This window comes from Cryptomeria japonica, chromosome 9 (genome assembly GCF_030272615.1).
Source record: "Cryptomeria japonica chromosome 9, Sugi_1.0, whole genome shotgun sequence".
Classification (NCBI taxonomy): Eukaryota; Viridiplantae; Streptophyta; class Pinopsida; order Cupressales; family Cupressaceae; genus Cryptomeria; species Cryptomeria japonica.
This window is the reverse complement of record NC_081413.1, coordinates 188690200-188713287: the sequence shown is the minus strand read 5'-3', so window position 1 is coordinate 188713287 and position 23088 is coordinate 188690200. Positions and strand designations below refer to the sequence as shown.

The following is a 23088-nucleotide window of genomic DNA, read 5'->3' as shown; positions in this document are numbered from 1 at the left end:
TATGTGAGCAAGGCGCGAAAGCGTTATTCAAACATTCGAGCATTCAAGCATTCCTTCAAGCAATTGAGCATTCTAAGTCTCCATTCAAGGCTAGGTGTTGCATTCAAGACAAGGATTCAACCATTGAAGAGGAGATCACTTACAACACATTACATACTACATACATTACACCTTCGCATGTAAGAATACAAACATTCTTACAACAAGGTATCAGTACTTGTTTACATTACAAACATTTACATTTACAGCATTCTCATTTCTTGGTTAATTCCAAAACCGGGGTTTGACCTAAAGGCAAACCCCTCATCCCTAACCCCCCAATCGTCCTCTCTTTTCTGTGTGTAGGTTGCAGGTACGCGGCTGTAATTGAAGATTTGGAATCCTTGTGCAGAGACGAACAGATCCCCCTTCGTTTTGCGGATTTTTCGGAGGACCGTGTGCACGCCGGGCGCCATCGTCCCGTCAACTTTCACTCAAATTTGCAGAACAACACCGTCTCGACATTTTACTGCTAATTCCAGGTCCGCAGCTTCATCCCATATCCTTATCTCTGCTTATAAGCGAATCTTTCCTACTTTACATGCATTCCTAGTTCAATCTTTCTATCTGCATTTCTTTACAAAAGAGGGTATCCTTGCTATCACAACCCTTGAAACTCATTTAGAATCCAATCTTGCATTGCATGGGATTGAATCTTGTGGGTTTCAACCCCTCTTTTGAATGTAAAGTCTCTCCTAAGTGAAAACCATCAACCCTAGTGACTCTCCCTTCTCTCTCCTTGGAGATTGGGGAGGAGAGAACAACTAGGGTTCGATTTTTCCGCTGTACAGTTATTACACAATCAAATTTCTACAATGGATAGAAGATTGAAAGAAACAGAGGACATTAACAGTGTCATTGGAAGGATGTTGCAAGAGAGCAACAAGTTAAAGAGCAATCTTAGAATGTTAATCCATAACTACGAATATAAAATAGCCAACCACTCAACAGAAAACCCCTTTACATCTTGTAGTGATGTAACAACCATACATAGCATGGAATTATGGCCTCTTCCAATACCAATTGCTGAACAATCGACTGATCCACTAGTTATTTTCACATTGAGAGACAAAATATTTAAATGGAATGATAACGAGCTTGGATGGGTTGCCTGGGTAGATCCTCTCTCTCTGTAATTACTGAGTCTTTGAAAAGTTGCACTCATATTTTGATTAGCCTTCTAAACAAAGAAATTCATCTCATGTTTTGATTAGTCTTAGATGAGATGAACTCATATTTTGGTAACTCGTTGTCAAATATTTAAATCATAAAGTGAAACTTTATGTTTTCTAAGCTCGTCGGCATATGAAAAATTGACCATTTGAAATCATGTTTCAATTAGTCTCTGATTGGTTGATTACCATTTGAAACAAAATCTTCAACTCATATCTTCATTAGTCTATGATGAGTTGAACTCATTTTTTTGTACTTGATTCTTAAATCTGTAAATCGTAAACTAAGAATTTATATTTTGGTGTTCTTATGCATATATGCCTTTGATCATTTAAACTCATGTTTTGATTGTATTATGAAATGAGAAGTACAATTCATCATGCTTGTAATTTACAGTTAACTGTGGAAATCACAAAAAAACTTTCCACCTTAATGTAGGTACAATTTTCCCATTTTCAATGGGGTTAGTTGACCACTTAGCTGAACTGATCCAACCTGGTGAATTACTAAATAAAACAACACATAAAAAACAAACTACAATTCTCAATTTTTGTTGGCGACAACTTTTGTATTTAGTAGGATTTTGCTACGTACTTATCAACGACAATGAATTACTCGATCCATTATGACATTCAATATATTCTAACAGAATATTTTAAATGTCATAATAGGAACCCAATCAACTTTATTCTGCAAGGCAATATACCAGTCCAGACGACAGGAAATTTATTGTCAGATTGAATCTGAAAGGATTTTGAAACTAACAAACAGGTAATTATCATATCCTTGCGTGGCAATATGTTTATTTCATACGAGTTGTACAATATTCAATTCTTCCAATAAATAGAACTTTTAGGATGAAATAAATTAACTTCCTCTCATAACATGAACTGACATGTACCCTAAGTTGTGAGATTTGTCTCAAACAAAAAAGGTCTATATCCACAATGACATCTCTAGCAAACACCTCTGAACCGATATAGGAGTCCACAATTGACAGTTTGGTAAGCTAATTTATCAAACCTTTTCAAAACAAAAAACTTTAATGTTATTTTTTTCATAATACATCTCTCTTTTCCATTCCATCCTTTTCATTATCGCATGCACCCTTTTTTCATAGCATAGTCAAAAAAAAGATGAACACTCTGTAGATAACATAGCTTGATTACATACTCTACTAAACACGTGCTTTACATTAACGAATAAGAACATGTATGACTTGCTTAGCATTAACATCAAATCTTCTATATTCATATTATTTTTTTGTAGGAAAATACCCAAGACTATGCCCTTACCCCTTTTGCAATTCAATCTATCAATGTTGGGGATGAGCTTCCTTCAACATTGCTACAAGTTTTGTCATTTCAGAAAATGCAGAACAACAAAGATGATACTGACAGATATAAATTAGTGTTATTTGATGGCACATACATGCAGTTAGCAATCTTGCCTTCTAAGTATGCTACTCTGATAGATTCAAATATTCTAAAATTAGGCACAATAGTCCAGTTGTCCAATTATACATGCAGATACATATGGAACACAAGGTAGGAAACAAACTATGATTATTAAATAAGATATGTTTCATCTCTATTTAATTGTTTTCAAGTATAATCGAAAGTATTTTAAAGAAAAGTCTTTTCTTTTCACAGGACTATTATAATACTTAGTTTGGAAGTAAAACAAAGTGATTGTCCGTTCTTTGGTAAACCATTAATATACCTGTTCAAAGAACAACAACTAGAAATTATGTCTGAGGACACACCATCATCATCTAAATGATCTCTTCAATTTTCCACTGAATTGCCATCCCCCCAAAGTACAACCTCTGATAACATAAGCCCTATCAAAAGTTTAAATCCATACCAAAATAAATGGACAATCAAAGACAAAGTTACTCATAAGCGCCCTATTAAGGCATACAACACAACCACTAAAAATGGCCACGTGTTTAGCTTTGACATTGTCGACATCGAGAACTGTGAAATTAGAGTCACGTGTTTTGATGAAATAGCTCAGTTACACTCTAACCGTGTGGAAGTAAAATCACATTATGTTATTTCAAAGGGATCCATCAAGGAAGCAAACACAAGATACAACAAACTCAACAGCCATTTAGAAATCATCTTGTCTGATACATCCATATTAAAACGTTGCACCAATGAAGAAGAACCAGATCAACAACGCTCTCCTTTCACGCCTATTAGTGAAGTGTTTCAGCTAACCAATAACACGTTGGTTGACATAATTGGTGTTGTTTTATAGGTTGGAGATATAATTCCAATACACAGGAAAGATGGCAGTCAAACATAGAAGTGAGTTGTCAAAATTAATGATCTGTCTGGATCAACAATTGACATCAACCTATGGGGTCCAATGTTAGAACAAAGAGGTCTAGAATAAAAAACATGTCGACCAGTGATAGTGTTGTTATCCTTGCTTTACGTAATGCTCGTGTTGGCTATTTCAATGGAAGGGTCATAAACATAACAACTGCCACAACATTACATATCAACCCACCTTTTCCAAAGGTAGAACCTCTAACATTAAGAGGAAAGGACCCTTTGCTTGATGCAACCTTTCTTCCAGCAACTATCCACATAGATGGGAAATATACTAGAATGACTATTTCTTGAATCCGCGAGCGAATGAGTGTTAAACCATAAACAATTCAAACTACTTTACTGGTTGTTCTACGTTTTGTAAACGTAACAGATAAAACTTTCTTTTACGCAACATGTCCACTAATAGTAAATGGAAGGCCTTGCAAGAAAAAATGTACGCAACAGGTTGACGATTCTTGGTTCTGTCCTAGATGTGAAATGACCATGCAAGATTGCAACTATAGTTACCTCTTGCCAGTAAAGTTACAAGATGCAACAAGTACTTTTTGGGCCACTGCATTTGATGACGTTGGCATTCGCTTGCTAAACAAAACTGCAAAAGAGCTTTGTGCAATGGAAAATGATGCAACAACAACAACAAAACCTTGCTCAGTGATTAACAAGCTTATGTCACATCACTATTCATTCACACTCCTGGTGTCTACTGACACATACAATTCTGAATCAAAGATGAAAGTCACAGTCAACAAAGTCTCCCCCGTTGACTACAAATATGAGTGTGATGCATTGCTTGCAGAGATTGGTCGCTTACGTACACAGGCTTAGCATTATAAGGCATCTTTCCTAATTATGAAACGTTTTGTTTATGATATAGTTTTTGCATTACATAATTTACATATTTGATAGTTTTACAAATACAAACAACTAGCTTTTATGCACACATGACTACTTCTATAAATATGTATATGTACATTTCTTACATCTATTTCTTATCTCTTTGAAATTCTTTCCTTATCACATAATCTTTTTTTCACTCATGCTTCTTACTTTTGCATGTACTGTTATAATTAGATTTAGTCAATAAATAGATATCTTTATATGTTTATGCACATCTAACTATACAACATTTCAAACTCTTTGAGGAAGCTTGCTTTTGCATTGGACAACACATTTAATTGCTTATTCTTCTATACTGGTTAATTGCCTTGCAAAATAAAATTGCCTTCCTTGAGATTCCTCTCGTATATAAGTACTTCCTGCTCATGGTTTCCTCTACAATAACATGTTGAAATTATCTCAAATTTCCAGTTCTCTATGTCTTTGATGCATTAATAATTACTCAGTAATAATTTCATTGAACTATAAAGTTTCTGCAATCTCAACATTCTTTCCAATATGTCTTTTTCCTTCGATTCTCAACTTTAACTATTCTCTTTCCTGTAAAAGTATTTACAATTCAATGCATTTCAGTATATCTGTAAACATATATAAGTATCTATAAGTAAATAATTATTTGCATAAAATTTATACATATATGCACATATATATCTTTTTTTTTTTTGCATATCTATTTGTAGAGGTATACAACACCATTATTATTCACAGTTATAGAATTTTGTAGATATACATGTGTACTTATATATGTGCATATCTATATATACAAATTTTCATATATTTGATTAATATGTATATATACATGTGTGTATATATACATACATCTGTATGTATCAAAAAATTACACACACACACACACACACACACACACACACACACACACACACACACACACACACACACACACACACACACACACACACACACACACACACACACACAACTTATTTCTTATATCTATTTGTAAAGGTATACAAGACTATAATTATTCACAGTTATATATATATATATATACAAAACCTCAAATATTTAATTGATATGTATATATACATGTGTATATGTATACATGCATCTGTATGTATCAGAAATTACTATATCTGTGCATATGTATATTTCATTAATGGTTTAAAAAACGCAACTCAACACTACAAATCCAATAAACCACTTTACAAAACCCATACATTTCAAATAAACTAGTTTACAAAACCCATACGTTTCAAAAAAAATCTCAACCAACCATGTACACACTAACAAACAAAGGGTTATATCATTTGACATATATACACATGTATTTATATATGTGCATATCTATGTATAGAAGTATTCACATACTTCATTAACATGTATATATACATCTGTACATATATGTTGACTAAATGACAGCAACAAAACAACACAACATATCAGTACACAAACAAATAAACATCACAAAACCACTTTACAAAATACATACATTTCTAAAAATTAGTCAGCCAAACATGTATGTTCTAAGAAAGACAGAGTTATATACTTTTACATATATACATGTGTGTGAATATAAGTGCATATGTATATATACAGGTATTCACATACTTCATTAGCATGTATATATACATGTGCACATAGATAAATACATTTGTTTGTATGTAGAATTATATATATCTATGCATATGCATTTCGCAATGAACTCACCATCACCAAACTAAACCCCAAAAATACATAATCATACATTAGGCAATTTTCAATTCCCATACATTCTTAATACATACTTCAATGCTTTCTCTCTTCAGTTATGAAAATTCTGACATACCTCTATTCTCTTCCAAATATTAGATATCTATCGAACCTTCCACTCAAGAAGTCCATGCTATCAAATGGAGGAGAAAGCAAACCAATAGAACTTACTATGCAAAGAACAAAGGGAATATCTCCAAGAAATGCCAATTGAAGCGTCATGCACTAAAGAGACCTGATAGTAACTCAGAAAATTTATTACAAACAGAAAGCAATGATCTTGAGCAAACTAATGTGAATCAAACACATTCTACTGCTCCTGAACTTGGCCTGAAGACACCTTCATTTCAACATGCATTGTCTAATTTCTGAAAAAGGATTGATATGTTGGAGGTCACAGAGGCATGTACTATTTGTAAAGAAATGTATGTGGGCATGATGATTAAAAAAAACAACCATGTACTTGTCTATGTCAGATGTTCTGCTGAAAAAGGCCTCCACCATTTCTCATTATCAAACAATATGGACCCAGGTGAGCAACCTTCTATTTTAAAGTCTCTTTCTCAAGTAGAAGAAATGCTCATAGCAAGGATTGCCCCTGTTTTGCAAGTTACGCATGCAAGGGGAGGACAATACAAGTATTCTGGACACACAATTAACTTCCCACAAGATATTTCTAAAATTGCATTAACATTGCCCAGTCAAATTTAGCATTTAGAAATCCTTATTGTCCATAGAACCAATTTACAAGGATTAACTTATGACTGTTATGTCAATAGATTTCACGTCATGGATGTATTGACTTACAAAATAAAACATGATCAATAATACAAAGATATTGTCATTGATTTAGATGCAGTGCAGCTATTACCAAACCATAACACTGACATTTCAGTGTTATTGCATTTAGTAGCTTCACCTCAAGAAGATCCTGTTCAAGATAATTCAACTATGTCGAACATTAACAATGAAGAAGAAATAGTAGAGAATCCTTCTTAATTCATTCCTCAACTTCCATCATCAATACCTGAACTTGATGCCATAAAAATAATTCTACATCTAGATAATACCAACAACAATGTTGTCCCTTGGCCACAAATCAGTACATCGCCTATCAATGAGTACAATACAGAGGGCCTTCTTTCAATGGAATTCCCAACACTCTTCCCTAATGGAATGGCTTTACCACTACAACAAAGAACAAGGCGTGTACATTTACATGAATATTTGCACTTGATCAAATATTATGATCGAAGATTTGGTCAACATGTGCGCTTTAGATATTATATCTGCAATGTTGTGATGAGACATCGATCTCAACAATCAACTGTTGTTTTCATTAAGGCTAATCTTGAAGATAGTCTTCCACTCAATCTTCATGCTCTAAAAGAATACTTGCAAAATACACCCTGAAATGAATTACCAAATCATATCATGTGATATGCAACCTCGTTGCGTGGTACACGTGCATTTGGAGCAAATCCCGACGAGACCTTACAACAATGATAGAACAGTTAGGTGGACCTACACTGTTCTTTACCTTAAGCTCAACTGATACAAAATGGCCTGACCTGCATAAGTTATTCCCATGAAATAGTCAACTACTGTGCACAACAACATAAAAACAGTTTATTGAAAATTTAGTCAATAATCCACATATAACAACTTTATACTTGCACTTAAGATTTTATATCTTTCGTGATGGAGTCATTGTCAAACAGTTGAAAGCCATTGACCACTGGTACAAATATGAATGATAACACCAAGGATCTGCTCATATACATGGTTTTCTTTGGTTGCCACAAGCACCCAATACTGACAACCTTGATTGGTTAGATCATGCAAGCATCCAATCAATTAAGCACTACTTTGACCAGTACATCACAACATGAAATCCACATACTGAAGAGGCTCGCTTGAACAGACAGTATATGCCTGCAATTTCAGATCCATGTCTTGCAGATACATATATCATATCCAGGTCTGATCCTTCCATTGATTATTCTGAATTAGTCAATGTTGTTCAACGACATACAAAGTGTTCAGAGTATACCTGCTTGAAGAAAAAAAACTCAACCAAGAATGTCGGTACAAAGCTCCTTGGCCTGAACAACTTGAATCCTCCTTCATATTAGACCATAATAATAACCCATCATACAAGCCAACAAGGAAGGACAATCGTCTAAATGTGCACAACCCAACGATGCTCGCCATATGGAGGGCTAATGTTGATTGTCAAGCAGTGTGCTCCAAAAAAGCAGTTCTTCAATATATCTCAAAATACGCATCCAAAACTGAACACAAGTCAGAAAGTTATACTGATATGCTAAAACACATTGTTGGATCAACAAATTCAGAAGATACAATCCTGTTAGCATACCAAAGATTCATGATGGGAATTGTTGCTGATAGGGACATTAGCACTCAAGAAACTTGTCACATGCCTCCCATTGATATCTTGCACACATCAGTTTGTGACCCTCAATGTTGGGAAAATAATCTTCCAATGTATAGTAAACTGTGATGAAGGATCACAAACCTCAATTTATTTCATTTCCAATTACATGAAACGAGCATTAGAGTTAGCAAACATAACTTTGTTACTTTCAGCTCAGCAATATACTTACTCTGAACAACGTAAATCATGCAAATGGTTGAAAAGAAAGCTACCAACAATTGTAAATGTCTACCCACAACACAAATATTTACCTCTAGAAGATGACCCCACTTTTGAAAGTTTTTGTTGGAGTGAATTGCTTTTGTACAAACCATTTCAAAGCATCCCTCTGCAAATAAGCAACTCAACTGATGAAATTATAATAAATTGGAAACATCTTCAAAGTATAGATTACATCCGCTGGCATAGAAATGGCATTGAAGAACACATGACATTAGAAAACAATAAAGACCTGCAACCAGAAGACATTCAACAATCTACTGATCAAGATCTATACGAATGGGAGTTCTTGTCACAAATGGGAGCATCAAACAACTTTGACGTTGCTACTCTTCAAATGCTTGGCAAACGTGATTTTGACCTCAATTTTAATTGGAGTGATTCTATACCTAATGAAATACTGCATTCAAAAGCATCTCAGTTCATTTTGACAGAGAAAAGCCAAACACCCCACACCCTTACGAACCTGCATTCAAATGCACTTGCTAACTATGAGCTTGCAAGAAACCAAATTACTGCACTTGATATTATTAAAACCCATGCTGAACAGAATTTATATTCTTCACCATTACATTTAATTATTCAAGGCACAACAGGAATTGGAAAATCATTTCTTATCGACTGTATACGTAAACAGTTAAATTCTGATTTAGATCCTGCTCTGTATACCTATTCAAGAATACAAACCCTTAACAGACCATTCCCTATTAATGTTTCAAGAGCAATGCAAACATTTACGTTACATTTTAATAGATGAAATGAGCTTTGTTGGCCCTCAATTACTGATAAAGATTGATAAAAGATTGCGAGAAGCTTTTCCCACTAGACAACATGAATCATTTGCAACCATCTCAATCATTTTGTTGGTGATCTTGCATAGCTCCCCCCAATTATGAATAGACCATTATATGCATCTCACTCAACGACACTGGCTCTATGGCACACATTCAATATTGTTGTCACCTTGGATGTTCCATTTCATCAACAAGGTATAAGCTCTTCACAACTGCAATTCCGTAAAATGTTGCTTAATATACACAACAGAACACCATTGCAAACAAACTGGGAATGCCTACAACTGCGGTCGACCCATGCTTTGACTCTTGATCATAACAACCACTTCAACCAACAGAAGCATTTATTTGCAACAAACGCAACTTCAAGTGCACACAACATGAAAATGTTAACACAATTGCACTCACCCATTGCACGTGCATCAACAATCATTGCACATCAAAGAGATAAGCAAACACACCAAGAAGAACAACTATCATTTGAAATCCTTCTTTTTATAGACCATGAAGTAATGCTTATTGCAAATTTATGGATAGAAGTTGGCCTTGTTAATGGTGCTTTGGGTCAAATCAAAAAGATTGTCTACGATGCAGGTTGTAAACCACCCGATTTGCCAAAATATGTGGTGGTTCTTTTCCAACATTATACTGGACCTCCATGGGATCCAACAAATCCAAAACATGTACCCATTCCATCAATTACTAGAGGAAACCACACACAAATTCCACTAGCAATGGCATGGGGCATTACTATTCACAAATCACAGGGTCTAACACTAGACTTTGCAACAGTTGATATCGAGAAAACAGAGAAACAAGGCCTCACATTTACAACGCTTTTAAGAGTTAAGTCAATTGATCACCTCCGCATACACCCAACTTTCACCTACCAAAGGTACTCAAGGTTGCAAAGTGCAACATCAACCATTCCACGAAAGAACGAGGAAGATCGTTTGCTAAAGCTTTCACGCATCACAAAAGAAAAGTACTTGCATAACAAACAGAATTAGGTACTCAAACCACATCTTCATTATGTTTTAACATGCTGCATATCTTCTATCGAATGCATCAAGAAATTTCAATATTTGCACTTTGCAGGACCAACAACAAAACTAACTTATATTAAATTCAGTATGAATTTGAATAGGCCTCTTAGATGTGCAAACTCTCCAGCAATAGGTACAACTCTACCATCCATTTGTTTTTCAACTATTTTATTGCAAGTTCCAAATATACCTTTTCTAATATTTACCAAAATTATTTTCTGATACATTGTTATTTATCGCAGGTTTCAAATGCAACCCAACAAAGAAAGCTACATAACACGACAACCACCTTAACAAAATACATGACCACTAATACCTGTAAGTGCACCAAAATATCATTTATTAATATTAGCCACTTGTTGAATACATTTACTATTCAATAACAAGTCCTAATACAAATTATTTGGCACAGGTTTAAGATGATATACATCAGATGGATATGAAACCACTTACAATAAGTTCTCTTTGTCATAAAATTCTTATTTTTAGAACCAATACATTCACTGAATTTTGTACAGTGTCTATACTATAAACTATTTAGCATTCAAGTTACTCAATTTAACACTGCTTACTATCCATTAACATTTTCAAGTTGTCTTGCTTTAAGATTTCATCTTTCAATGGAGAACAACATCCACCTCACCAACCTCATTACTTTCAAGGTATGTAAAATTTTTCAGATTACATAATGGTATTACGTTGCTCAATATATCAGACCCACTTCAAAATTTCATGGCAAATAAAGTGACTTGTTTTGTTCTTAAACCAAATGGAAAACATCTCACAGAACACTACACAACTCACTAATTTTATCTTCTAGATGATTGTTGAAATCGCCATTGTGCCATGTCACATTCCAAAAGGTATTATCTTAGTAAAAATTACTTCATTATAAATTTTGATGAAATTTGTGCATTTTTCTTTGAAAAGTATTTATGTTCACCAACTCTGTAGTTTTTGCAATCTAACTTATGTAAATGGATCACTGATGCATGTTTTACATGATATAAACTAGATGCATTTCAACAAAAGGCTGTATAACATGTTGGTCTTACCAGCATGGGGGATGGAGGGTGGATAACAACATTTTTTTGGGTCCAACAAATACTTTTGGTTGGGAACAATACAACCTACAATACAAATAATTGTAAAAATTTTTTTTCATCACATTTTCTTTCTATACATCATGCTGCATACAACAGCATGGGGGATGGTGGGTGGAACACTTTGAATTTTGGGAGCAACCATTGGTTGGGTTATGTACAATACCTATACTATTTAACATATATAAAAACAACATTATCTAATTCTACTAGACAACAAACAAACTTCTTCTAAGTTCAGAAATCCTTTACAATCCATAAAATTATCTTGTTTCAGACTGCAAACTAGTGTTTTGTTCAAGTTTTCTGACTACCTTCCACCTTTTTGACTTCTGATGCTTTCTTATAGTAGTAGTTAATGGAAAGTGTGTTTGACAGATAAATCTTTGAAAACATTGATTTCACTTTGCCCCCTTCTACAAAAACTAGAAATACTGGGATATGTTGCAGTAGATAATGTCATAATCATTTCATCCACTATTGAACATTTGACAGTGCAAAGAGAAAAATACTCTGACAGAACTATCCATTTATTGTTTGTGAGTTTTCTGAGCAACTAAATTTCAGATTGACTAATACTTCTATAAGAGAAACTGATGTACAAAACTCTGATAAATCTAATGTTAAAATGCCTTTACGAACATACCTATCGACCTCCTGTTGCAGGCACTCCCCCTGCAACTGCTAGTAATATATGTTTTTCTTTATCACGCTATTTATTTTTTATTCTTACACTCCCCTTGTTCTCTCCCTTACAATCCCCGAAACCAATTTTAATATTTTTTTCTTGAATATTAATACATAAAATAAAATAATTTATTTAATAATTAAAAATCCGGCCCTTTTGAATTTGAATTTGTACCTTCTTCCCCACTAATCACGATTCTCTCACTTTTCTAAGAATTTTACATTTCAATCGAGTATTTGCAAGGAAATTCTCAAACGAATCCCACGAAACAGATCTTCGCTGGCATTTTGTGCTCGTGGAGTAAATTTCTCCCACCGTCAAAATTGACCGGCAAATGACGTCAAACGCAAATAATGCCCACCATTTAAATCGACTTCTCCTGTCGCTTGTAGATTCATTTTTTAAGCCAACAAACAATTGTGTTGTAGAGGAGGAGGAGGTCGCTGGTTCGATCCTTGTGGCCCAGAGACACCTATAAACAATCGAAGAGAAATAACAAGGTAGGGTATACCTCAAAACTCTCTTCAAAAGCTCGTTCTTTTATTTTCTGGATCTGTTTGATAAGACTAATTAAAGCTACTATTTGGTTTTCAGTAGAATTTTAGGGTAGGAGGGTTCGAAGTTTAGATGTCTCTGCTCCATGGCCCTGCTTCTAGACTTCAAATGGCTTCCTCTCTTTTTAAACTGAGAAATTAGTGCTTGAAACCCTAGGCTCCCGTAAATTTTACGACGTTGGTCCCTCCTTTTTAGGTGAAAGTCAAATATATCATTTTTTTATTCGTTGCGATTTGGTAAATAGTTTCGCACAAGGTATGTTGAATTCTGTCCTAACCTAATTTGATACTTTATCATGTCTTCAATGGTAGGATTATTGTTTTTTGTCAAATATTCCTGGGATGCAGTATTATAATTAATTGCAACTCTTTATTATATCTTCAACGTTTGGGTATCTTATCTGGTATTTGCATCCGGCCTTGTCTGCTGTTGTATTTCAACATATTGGATGCAGTATTTTACCAAATTTCAACCTTATCATAACGCTATCCACTTAGACGCGGCAGCCAAGTTTTTCTTCTGCTAAAGTCACTTGGTACCTGCACCTAGCCTTGTCTGTTGGGGTGGTTCACATCCACGATATCGGATGTAATATTTTATCCAATTTCAACTCTTCGTCATGTATCCAGCCTTCAGCTTAGGTATCGTGGCCAAGGTTATTTCTATTGTATGAGTCACTTGGTACTTGAACCCATATCGTTTGGATTATTTGTCGTGGTGTTTTATCAATTCCAACACTTTGCGTGGTCTCTTAGTTTTGTCTTACATGCCATAACCAAGGGTATCTTCTGTTGATGCACCTTGTCTTGTCTGTTGGGATGTGCAGTACGCAGTCTATCGGATGTGTTATTTTCCAGTTCACAATACTCATTCATGTCTTGTGGATTTAAATCTGATGCCTCACTTGAGAATCTATTTTGCAATAATCACTTGAACTCATCCTTACTGATATTAGCATATTTCATTTTACTTCAACAAATTATCTAGAGGAGGACGTAGGGTATATGCTTATTGCATTGGGGACATGAGGTAGGAAGCCGGCAGTAAAAAAATTAATCAATCTGTAAGGAAAATTCATACATGTCTCTTTATAGGCTTCAACAAGGGTATGTAGGGTCAATGTTGGTGATGCCATGATGTGATCTTGCCAAACAACTGCCGCCAAAAATAACATTGGCCATGGATTGAATCATGCAAAGATGGAGGCTGCACTGAAGGCTAGTTTGCCACCAAGATTTGTATGTTCCGAAGTTGATCTGTTTTAAGATTCTTTGCAATGGATAAACAGGGAATTACAAAGTTCTAACTGCTATTTTCCATGAGCGGTTGTCTAATTATTGTAGCATACATTTTTACATTGTATTGGAATTGACTTAACCAAAGTATGGAATAATTCAATATTGATTTGAATCTTAGATAAGTAGCTAGTCAATGGAATGCATAAGACTGTAATAGATTGTAGTGTGTATATGGTGGGGGTTACCCTTGTTTAAGTTGAGTTCATATTTATGAAGATTTCTTCTACAAGGTTAGGCTTCTATTGCTTGGTGGAATCTGGAGTATTTTGGGAATATCCTTTTGTTACAATGACCAGATCCCATGTAAAAATTGTCTGACATAGTTGAATTTCAACAAGTCTTTGTAAAAAAATAGTCCTTGAGCTGTAGATATGTGTGAATACATGATCAAATAGTCTCTAAGCTCAATTAAAGAGAGCCACAAGGAAATGGATACAAATAGGATTAATGGATTGCTGGAGATGAGAGCTTGTTCAGATATTTTGTCATCCTTTCGAAGTCTTCATAGGTGTTACATTTAATGTCGAGTATATGTTATGAGACAAGTGATATTGCTTTGTCCAATTCATTCGTTTTGGTTGAATATATTTGTCTTAAGTCTGTTATCTTTACAATTTTCAACAAGAGGTGATTGTGTAACAGAAGTTTCTTCAATTAAAATTTCCATGCTTGGACCTGTGGAATTCAGTGGTTACTAAATATGTACAAATTTGTGGTGATTCAGAGCAGGAGCAAATTTGGATTATATGTATTAATTTGTATGATAGATGTTTGAATTAGACCTACTGCAAAATAAGGTGGTCTTAATCAGTTAATTGCATTAGTTGTTATGTGGTTGACTATGAAGTGTACAATTCTAGCATTTTTTGGTAGACACGTTGTATTAGTCCCCGTTTATGGATGGTAGTTTCTTCGTGGCACTTTCATCATAGAGAGAGAGAGAGAGAGAGAGAGAGAGAGAGAGAGAGAGAGAGAGAGAGAGAGAGAGAGTTTTGTAAGTGATTAATCTTGCATTGTTATAAGGATGATATGTTTGATGCAATGTCATCACCATTCTATCCATGAGTTGATTGTGCATGGCATTGTTGAAGTGCAGGGTCTTATCAATGGAATTTGATTAAAGATGAGCCTGCAAAAGATAAGCCTGGAGGCCATGGAATTGATGATTAAAAATGTCTTGTCTTTGATTTCTTGATTGTTGTGTTTAAAAATTTGAATTGCTTTTACCTATAGTGTACAGAGATGTGGGTTGATATGTTAAATAAGAAATTGATGTCAAAATATTAATGTGTTTGGTGGCTTGTAAAGGTAAAGACAGCATTCTTGTATGTTGTCATAATATGTTCCTACACGAATTTATACTTTTTTGAGTTGTAGGTAGCTGAATCATTGCAGATCCTTTCAGAAATATTATACTTTTTTGAGTTGTAGGTAGCTGAATCATTGCAGATCCTTTCAGAAATATTATACTTTTTTGAGTTGTAGGTAGCTGAATCATTGCAGATCCTTTCAGAAATATGAGCAATTATGGGAGTCAAACCTGGTGACTGAGACATTCACAATTAGATTGGTATAAGCAATCATCATCACTGAATGTTATGCAGTATATGGTTTCTCTTCATTTATTTCAATCTTCTTCTAGATCCAATGGTGGTTAGATTTATTCCTCTGAAGTTCATGTCTACCACTTGACTAATATAGAATGAATGATTTTTAATAGTTTTTCTCCTAGAATTTCCTAAATTGTCGAGAACTCTTTATAATTTCTAAATGATTGGATTGATCTTCCCCAGAATAAACACCTAAATGTAGAGCAAATGGAAGAGATGAATTTTGAACAAATGCACACAAAATTCAAAAATTTCCTATTTATAAAGTTTGATTTTTTGTTGGTACTTGTATGCTTTTCTTTATTTGTCAAAGGTATTTTCTTTGACAACTCGATGGCATGTGAAACTACTCCATTTGATGTTGGCTGCAGTTTTTGACTACAAACCTCTTCGGACAGGATGTCAATTCTGTTATAAGCCTGTGAAGTCCTAGACGTTGAATACATAATCCTTACTTTTCTTGTCAGGGTTATTAAAAGTTAAAACACATCCTTACGTAGGCTAATCATTGAGTGGTGGTGTCTTTTGTTCATCTAAGTGGAGAAATTTTGAGCTGCGAGTTGCGAGCAGTGGTTTCTTCTGTTAATTAAAGTAGAGAAATTTAGATTAATTCAAATGGGTTATCTTTTGGTGTGCATCATTACACATCAGAGGCTTTGCTAGTGGGGGCCCACATTTGGAATCATCTATGCAAAAGCAATTTTTTAAAATATATAATGGTTAGGCTTTTATCTGGCCTGGAAGTTTTTTTGGAGTGGACAGTGAGCTTACTGCTAGGGTGAACAGTTTAAGCTTGCTAACTTCATATATATTAGTTGATATCTCATACCATGGTTGATTTGTTAAGATTGTACTAGTTGCTATCTGTATACACTGCAAGAATGTCCTAGTCTATAGATGGTAAATTTATAATGTTTAGGCTTTGATCTGGATTGAAAACATCTTGTTGCAGCAGACGGTTGAGCATAATGCTACAGTGAACAGTTTTAACTTGTAATTTGTGTACGCTGCAAGAATGTTCTAGTTGATGGTGATACCTTATATTACAATGAAATATATTATATGATTTGACTAAACTATGGTAAATTCTAGCTTTATGTTTTGTTATCTTGAAGCCACTTCATTTTATTCAAAAATGCTATTACAAAAAATAATCTAGGTTGCCGGTTTAGGTTCGAAGAACCGGTACGGCAAAATTTTGAAAAGGGGTTTGGGTTTGTTAGTACAAAAACATGTAAATTATATATATATGCAGCCTATAAGCATGAATTAAGATTAGCATGTCACATAGCATCATATAAACAACAAAACCAACATAAACTTGTAATCATAGCATCATGATCATACCATAACAGCATCATATACATCAAGTTTAATATCAAAATGATAAAATATTCAAGTATCATTGTTTCAACTTTCAACAATTTAAAGTTTGATCATCAAATGGATTCTCTAATTCGTCATCCTCATTCTCCTCCTCCTCATCATTGACATTAGATGAATCAATGCCAATGCCAATGACACTTGCACTTGCACTTTAAGTTTGCTCGCTATCTGAGTCATCAAATGCAACAAGCTGAGAAGTGAATTTATCCAAATCAGTATGTTTTGGCTCCATATCCCACATCTTCATTTCCCCTTGCTTGTAGTCATGTTGCTTGTGTGAAATGAGCCAAGTTAATGTTTTAAAACTCACTTTTAGGGTCATTTTAATTTTTTATGTGGTGGAATTCAAAAAAATTAAATTTTGCTAAAAAAAATCCATTTTTGGGCTGTCAGACCCCTGGGTTCGACTTGGGTCCTCTTGGGTTCCACCCTGGGTCCTCTTGGGTTCGAACCAGGCCTGTGAACCATGAACCCTGTCCGAACCACAGGCGAACCGGACCCGTACCCCGAACCAGGACCGTACCGGACCAGTACCAGGGGTCTAGGGGGCCGAACCCGGTAACTCAGAAAATAAAGGTAAATTATTATTTTGGCAATCATTGAAGTCTGAAGCACATTGCAACAAGAAATGTTCCTTGTCTGTTGGGATTCCATTCCATGACAGTAACATTCAACCAAGGGTAGACTATCTTAATAATGAGTCATTCGATATTACAAGGATAAAAATTAGTTTGTTTCAAGGACTTGACGAGAGTTTTGGCAACAAAAATGAATTTAATGATAAACATTGTACTCAAGCAAAATAATTTGATCTTATAATTGGTATGTGTTTTTGATGGTTGTGTATCAACTTCATTTACTAAATGTTAAAGTCATGCCATATCTTATTAGACTGTGGTTGTCCATGCATATTAATTTATTGTAAGATGTGAAAGATGGATTAGTGACAAATGCTGACCTCCATGCAAAATATACTAGGCTGAGGCAAAATATTTACATACAAGCTAAAAAATACAGAAGTGCTTTTTGAGAGTTCATGTGTCCACTTTATTGACTAAATGTTGAGCTTTTGCATATGTTCTCAGACCAATAACATGCCACTACGGTAGGCTGTGGCTGTCTATGGACATAATTCATTGTCAGATGTGGAAGATAGTTGAACATCAAATTCTGATTTACATGCAAGACAGTGTGTACTGACAATATATATAAGCTTACAATCCAGAAGCATGTTTGTGTTGTTATATGTCCCTTTTTGAATAAATGTCTAGCTCCTCCATACCCACTTGGATTATGTGCATGCCTTTGGAGTTTCATCTGTGGGATACACATATATATATATATATATATCTTCCTCATTTCTTCAGTCATCAATCAGGGATTTTGTGGGCATTAGTTTGCGTAGATACACCCTGATCTTTGATGTCTCTACTTTAGTCTGTCTGGAGAAAAAGAAATGGTTACAAAACTGACAACTTTTTGTCAGAAATTTTCTTTACTTTCTTTGTTAAGTAATTACTTTTATGACAACTTAGACATTGATAGTTTGGTGTTTCATCTTTTGATATTATAGTACTTGATTAAAAGCCACCTGGAAGCTCAAGTACTTAACAAAATATATATATATCTTCCTCATTTCTTCAGTCATCAATCAGGGATTTTGTGGGCATTAGTTTGCGTAGATACACCCTGATCTTTGATGTCTCTACTTTAGTCTGTCTGTGGAAAAAGAAATGGTTACAAAACTGACAACTTTTTGTCAGAAATTTTCTTTACTTTCTTTGTTAAGTAATTACTTTTATGACAACTTAGACATTGATAGTTTGGTGTTTCATCTTTTGATATTATAGTACTTGATTAAAAGCCACCTGGAAGCTCAAGTACTTAACAAAATATATATATATCTTCCTCATTTCTTCAGTCATCAATCAGGGATTTTGTGGGCATTAGTTTGCGTAGATACACCCTGATCTTTGATGTCTCTACTTTAGTCTGTCTGTGGAAAAAGAAATGGTTACAAAACTGACAACTTTTTGTCAGAAATTTTCTTTACTTTCTTTGTTAAGTAATTACTTTTATGACAACTTAGACATTGATAGTTTGGTGTTTCATCTTTTGATATTATAGTACTTGATTAAAAGCCACCTGGAAGCTCAATTACTTAACAAAATATATATATATATCTTCCTCATTTCTTCAGTCATCAATCAGGGATTTTGTGGGCATTAGTTTGCGTAGATACACCCTGATCTTTGATGTCTCTACTTTAGTCTGTCTGTGGAAAAAGAAATGGTTACAAAACTGACAACTTTTTGTCAGAAATTTTCTTTACTTTCTTTGTTAAGTAATTACTTTTATGACAACTTAGACATTGATAGTTTGGTGTTTCATCTTTTGATATTATAGTACTTGATTAAAAGCCACCTGGAAGCTCAATTACTTAACAAAATATATATATATATCTTCCTCATTTCTTCAGTCATCAATCAGGGATTTTGTGGGCATTAGTTTGCGTAGATACACCCTGATCTTTGATGTCTCTACTTTAGTCTGTCTGTGGAAAAATAAATGGTTACAAAACTGACAACTTTTTGTCAGAAATTTTCTTTACTTTCTTTGTTAAGTAATTACTTTTATGACAACTTAGACATTGATAGTTTGGTGTTTCATCTTTTGATATTATAGTACTTGATTAAAAGCCACCTGGAAGCTCAAGTACTTAACAAATTAAAAGGTGGGTTGTGACTAGTTCTTATTGATGATAATTGTGAGACAAGAAAGCCTTACGAGGCATTGTGTACCAAAATCTTTGCCAATCTGGAACACATGCTAGGGTGAAAGCTCCCCTGTTGATGTGTTGGCATTGCTTAGGGGTGCTTGTGTGCTTTGTGGATCCCCTTGTGTTGTGATTATTATTAATATTTAAAGTGTTGAAAAGTGTTGTTGAAGAATTTGACATCAAAGAGATGACATCATACACAAGTTGAAAATTTAACTCGAAAAATTCTAATAAAAAGCGACCATGGAAACTACAGTTATTTAACTAAGCACCTCATCTCATTATAAATTCAAAGATAGAATATTTATTGTTGATTAGCTTATCATGTATCTAGTTAATAAATTTTATTGCAAGCTGGTTTTTAAAGTATGGTTGGGTAGAGCAGTCATCACTTAATGATGTGTTGTCTGTGTTTTAATTAGATATTGGCTTATTTATTTGCACATTTGTCGCATCTCATTATACTGGTGGTGTGTGTCCTTTCATTTGTTTGGGCTTTGTGATACTGGATGTTTTTTAATCTTTAAGTTGGCTGCATATAGTTTTCTAATTTGAATGTAATTGGTGCAACATGTTATTGTGTTTCTGGAGCAGGGTCGCAGAATGCCCAAAGGTACTAGTAGCCATCGTTTGGCTTCACGGAATTTTAGATCGTCTCCTTACCCTTTGAATCATGGTAAGGATGAGGAATCAGTATGTAATTCTTCTGAGACCGAGGATACTCCATTGAAAAATGATTGGGAAGATGCAGTATGTCCCATTTGTATGCACTCCCCTCACAATGCAGTTCTTCTTTTATGCTCTTCTCATAAGAAAGGATGCCGTTCTTATATGTGTGACACTAGCTATAGGCACTCAAATTGTCTAGATCAATTTCAGAAAGCATACGAGGCAAGTAGTTCAGATCATTCGGTGGGAATCAGTACTAGTACAAGCTCTCAGCCAGCAACCCTTTCAAGATCAGAAGGTGATAGTTTGGAAAGGGATGGTATGGATACAGAAACTGGCAGATATTTTCATACAAGAGCTATGGTTTCTAGCGGGGAAAATGGAAATATTGTAGAAGGCATACTATCAGATTCAGGATTGTCATCCAATAGATCATTTGATAAACACGGAATACCAGCACTAGTCTGCCCACTTTGTAGAGGAAATGTTGAAGGTTTTACTGTTGTTGAGTCAGCTCGCAAATATTTGAATGCCAAGACAAGAAGTTGTGCTCAGGAATCCTGTTCGTTTGTTGGGACTTATGATGAGCTTCGAAAGCATGCAAGACATGAACATCCACATGCTAGGCCCTCTGAAGTAGATCCTGATCAGCAACGGAAGTGGCGAAGAATGGAGCAACAACGAGAACTTGGAGATGTCCTTAGCACTATTAGGTCAGAAATACCTGGTGGCATGGTGTTTGGGGACTATGTAGTTGAAGATGATAACAATGAAAATGAAGGTGATGACATGGGGATGGACTTGCCTGGTGATGAGAGCAATTGGTTGACAGTTTTCTTTCTCTTTCAAGTTTTTGAACCAACAAGTGCTTTAAGAAGTGGCAGGAATTCATCTCCTCGCCGGAGAGGTCTTGCAAGGTTCTTTCAGCGTGTAGGACCAGATTCTGCTACAAGGCAGCGTCGTCTATGGGGAGAGAATTTTGAAGGCAATGGTGGTGCCGAGACTAATATATCTAGCAGCAGTGATGCAGGAGAAAATGGTGGTAATTTGGCAACAAGGAGACGTAGAAGTTGGCGCAGGTGATACAAAGTAGAAGAAGAGTTGAGGTCTTCTGTTAACAGGAAACAAAAATTTAGATATGAATATCTACCCACACATTGTTAAATATTTACCTAAGTGCTGCTGGCTCTTGCATATTTTCATTATGACAAGTGTACTGTGGTGTGAATAAGTAATGTGCAATGCTTCTCATTTTGTTGCAATCGACAAACTTCAATTTCTTTAAGCTTTTTTCAAGCAAGCTGTGATTTGCTACTTTCATGACTTTATGGTAAAAGAACATTGGATTGGATTGGCAATCCTTCGTATTGTTATTCTGGCATATGAGCCTCCTCTGTAAATTGATTAGCTGCATTGTCAAATTTATAAATGCTCTGTTTTGTATTTTACTGACATTGAATTCATTTGTGTATGATAATTCTGTATCAAACATTGATTTGAGAGCCATGTTGAAAGATTGATATAGTGTTTGTTTATTATAGATAATAAAAGTTGTTTTTAAAAATTTATATTATTTTTCTAGTGATGACCATAAAAGGGGAAAGTTAATAGCAGTGTTTTGCAGTGAAGTAATTGGATCTCCTTCCACATTTGTTTTGTTTCCAATTATTTCAGCATGCTTCACCTCTGCATTTTAAGGGTGATCGTGTCATTTCTGTTTTCACTAATGTTTTTCCTAATTTTCGGAGTCTATATGTATGGTACTGCTAGATTTGATTAGTGGGTTTGTTCAGTGATTTGCTACTAAATGGGTTCCATATGCGTGGCTTCCCTCTTGCAGCAGGTATTCAACTAATACAATGAAACTATCAATAGTTAAATGAGTTTTGGAAAAATCGTACGTTGCCAGTTCACAGAAAATTACGAATCAGGGTTATCCAGGAAAATATGGGAAAGGGTAAGCATATTAGCATTTATAAGCTGTAGTGGTCCAGAATAAACTCGTGTCTTGCTTTATTTTTATATTCAACTAAACAGAGTTTAATTTTCCATTTCTTCAGTATGAAGTTTTGAATAACTTGAGTTCGTTAATCAGTGCTTTTAATAATGCACAAAGCATCTTCAGGGATGGCATACAATTCATAATTTAGAACCATAAGAATATATTTAGGAATTGAAGATTGCAACAAGTGGTAAGGAAAGCTCGGTTTTGGTCTACTTTAAAATGAAATGGGCTGTACTTTGTAACCAAGTTACCATTTTATATCGTGCAGCTTATAGCTGCACCCTTCATGTTGTTGGTTCCTCTGCACTTGCATT

General features: G+C 34.7%; 1 protein-coding gene across 2 annotated transcripts; it reads left to right on the top strand.

Annotated features, from left to right (window-relative positions):
- Positions 1–12712: 12712 nt before the first annotated feature.
- On the top strand, positions 12713–22221 carry LOC131038344 (uncharacterized). 2 transcript variants are annotated; one of them, XM_057970733.2, is made up of 2 exons: positions 12713–12972; positions 20695–22221. In XM_057970733.2, the coding sequence occupies exon 2, from the start codon at positions 20704–20706 to the stop codon at positions 21850–21852; it is 1149 nt and encodes a 382-aa protein (XP_057826716.1). In that variant the 5' UTR covers positions 12713–12972; positions 20695–20703; the 3' UTR covers positions 21853–22221. The 2 variants fall into 2 exon arrangements, with proteins under 2 accessions (XP_057826716.1, XP_057826725.1); XM_057970742.2 differs by having other exon boundaries at positions 12713–12977.
- Positions 22222–23088: the final 867 nt, after the last annotated feature.

What these genes read in the sequence shown, in the direction of transcription:
- LOC131038344 (XM_057970733.2), top strand. Translation starts at nt 20,704, where the DNA reads ATGCCCAAAGGTACTAGTAGCCATCGTTTGGCTTCACGGAATTTTAGA.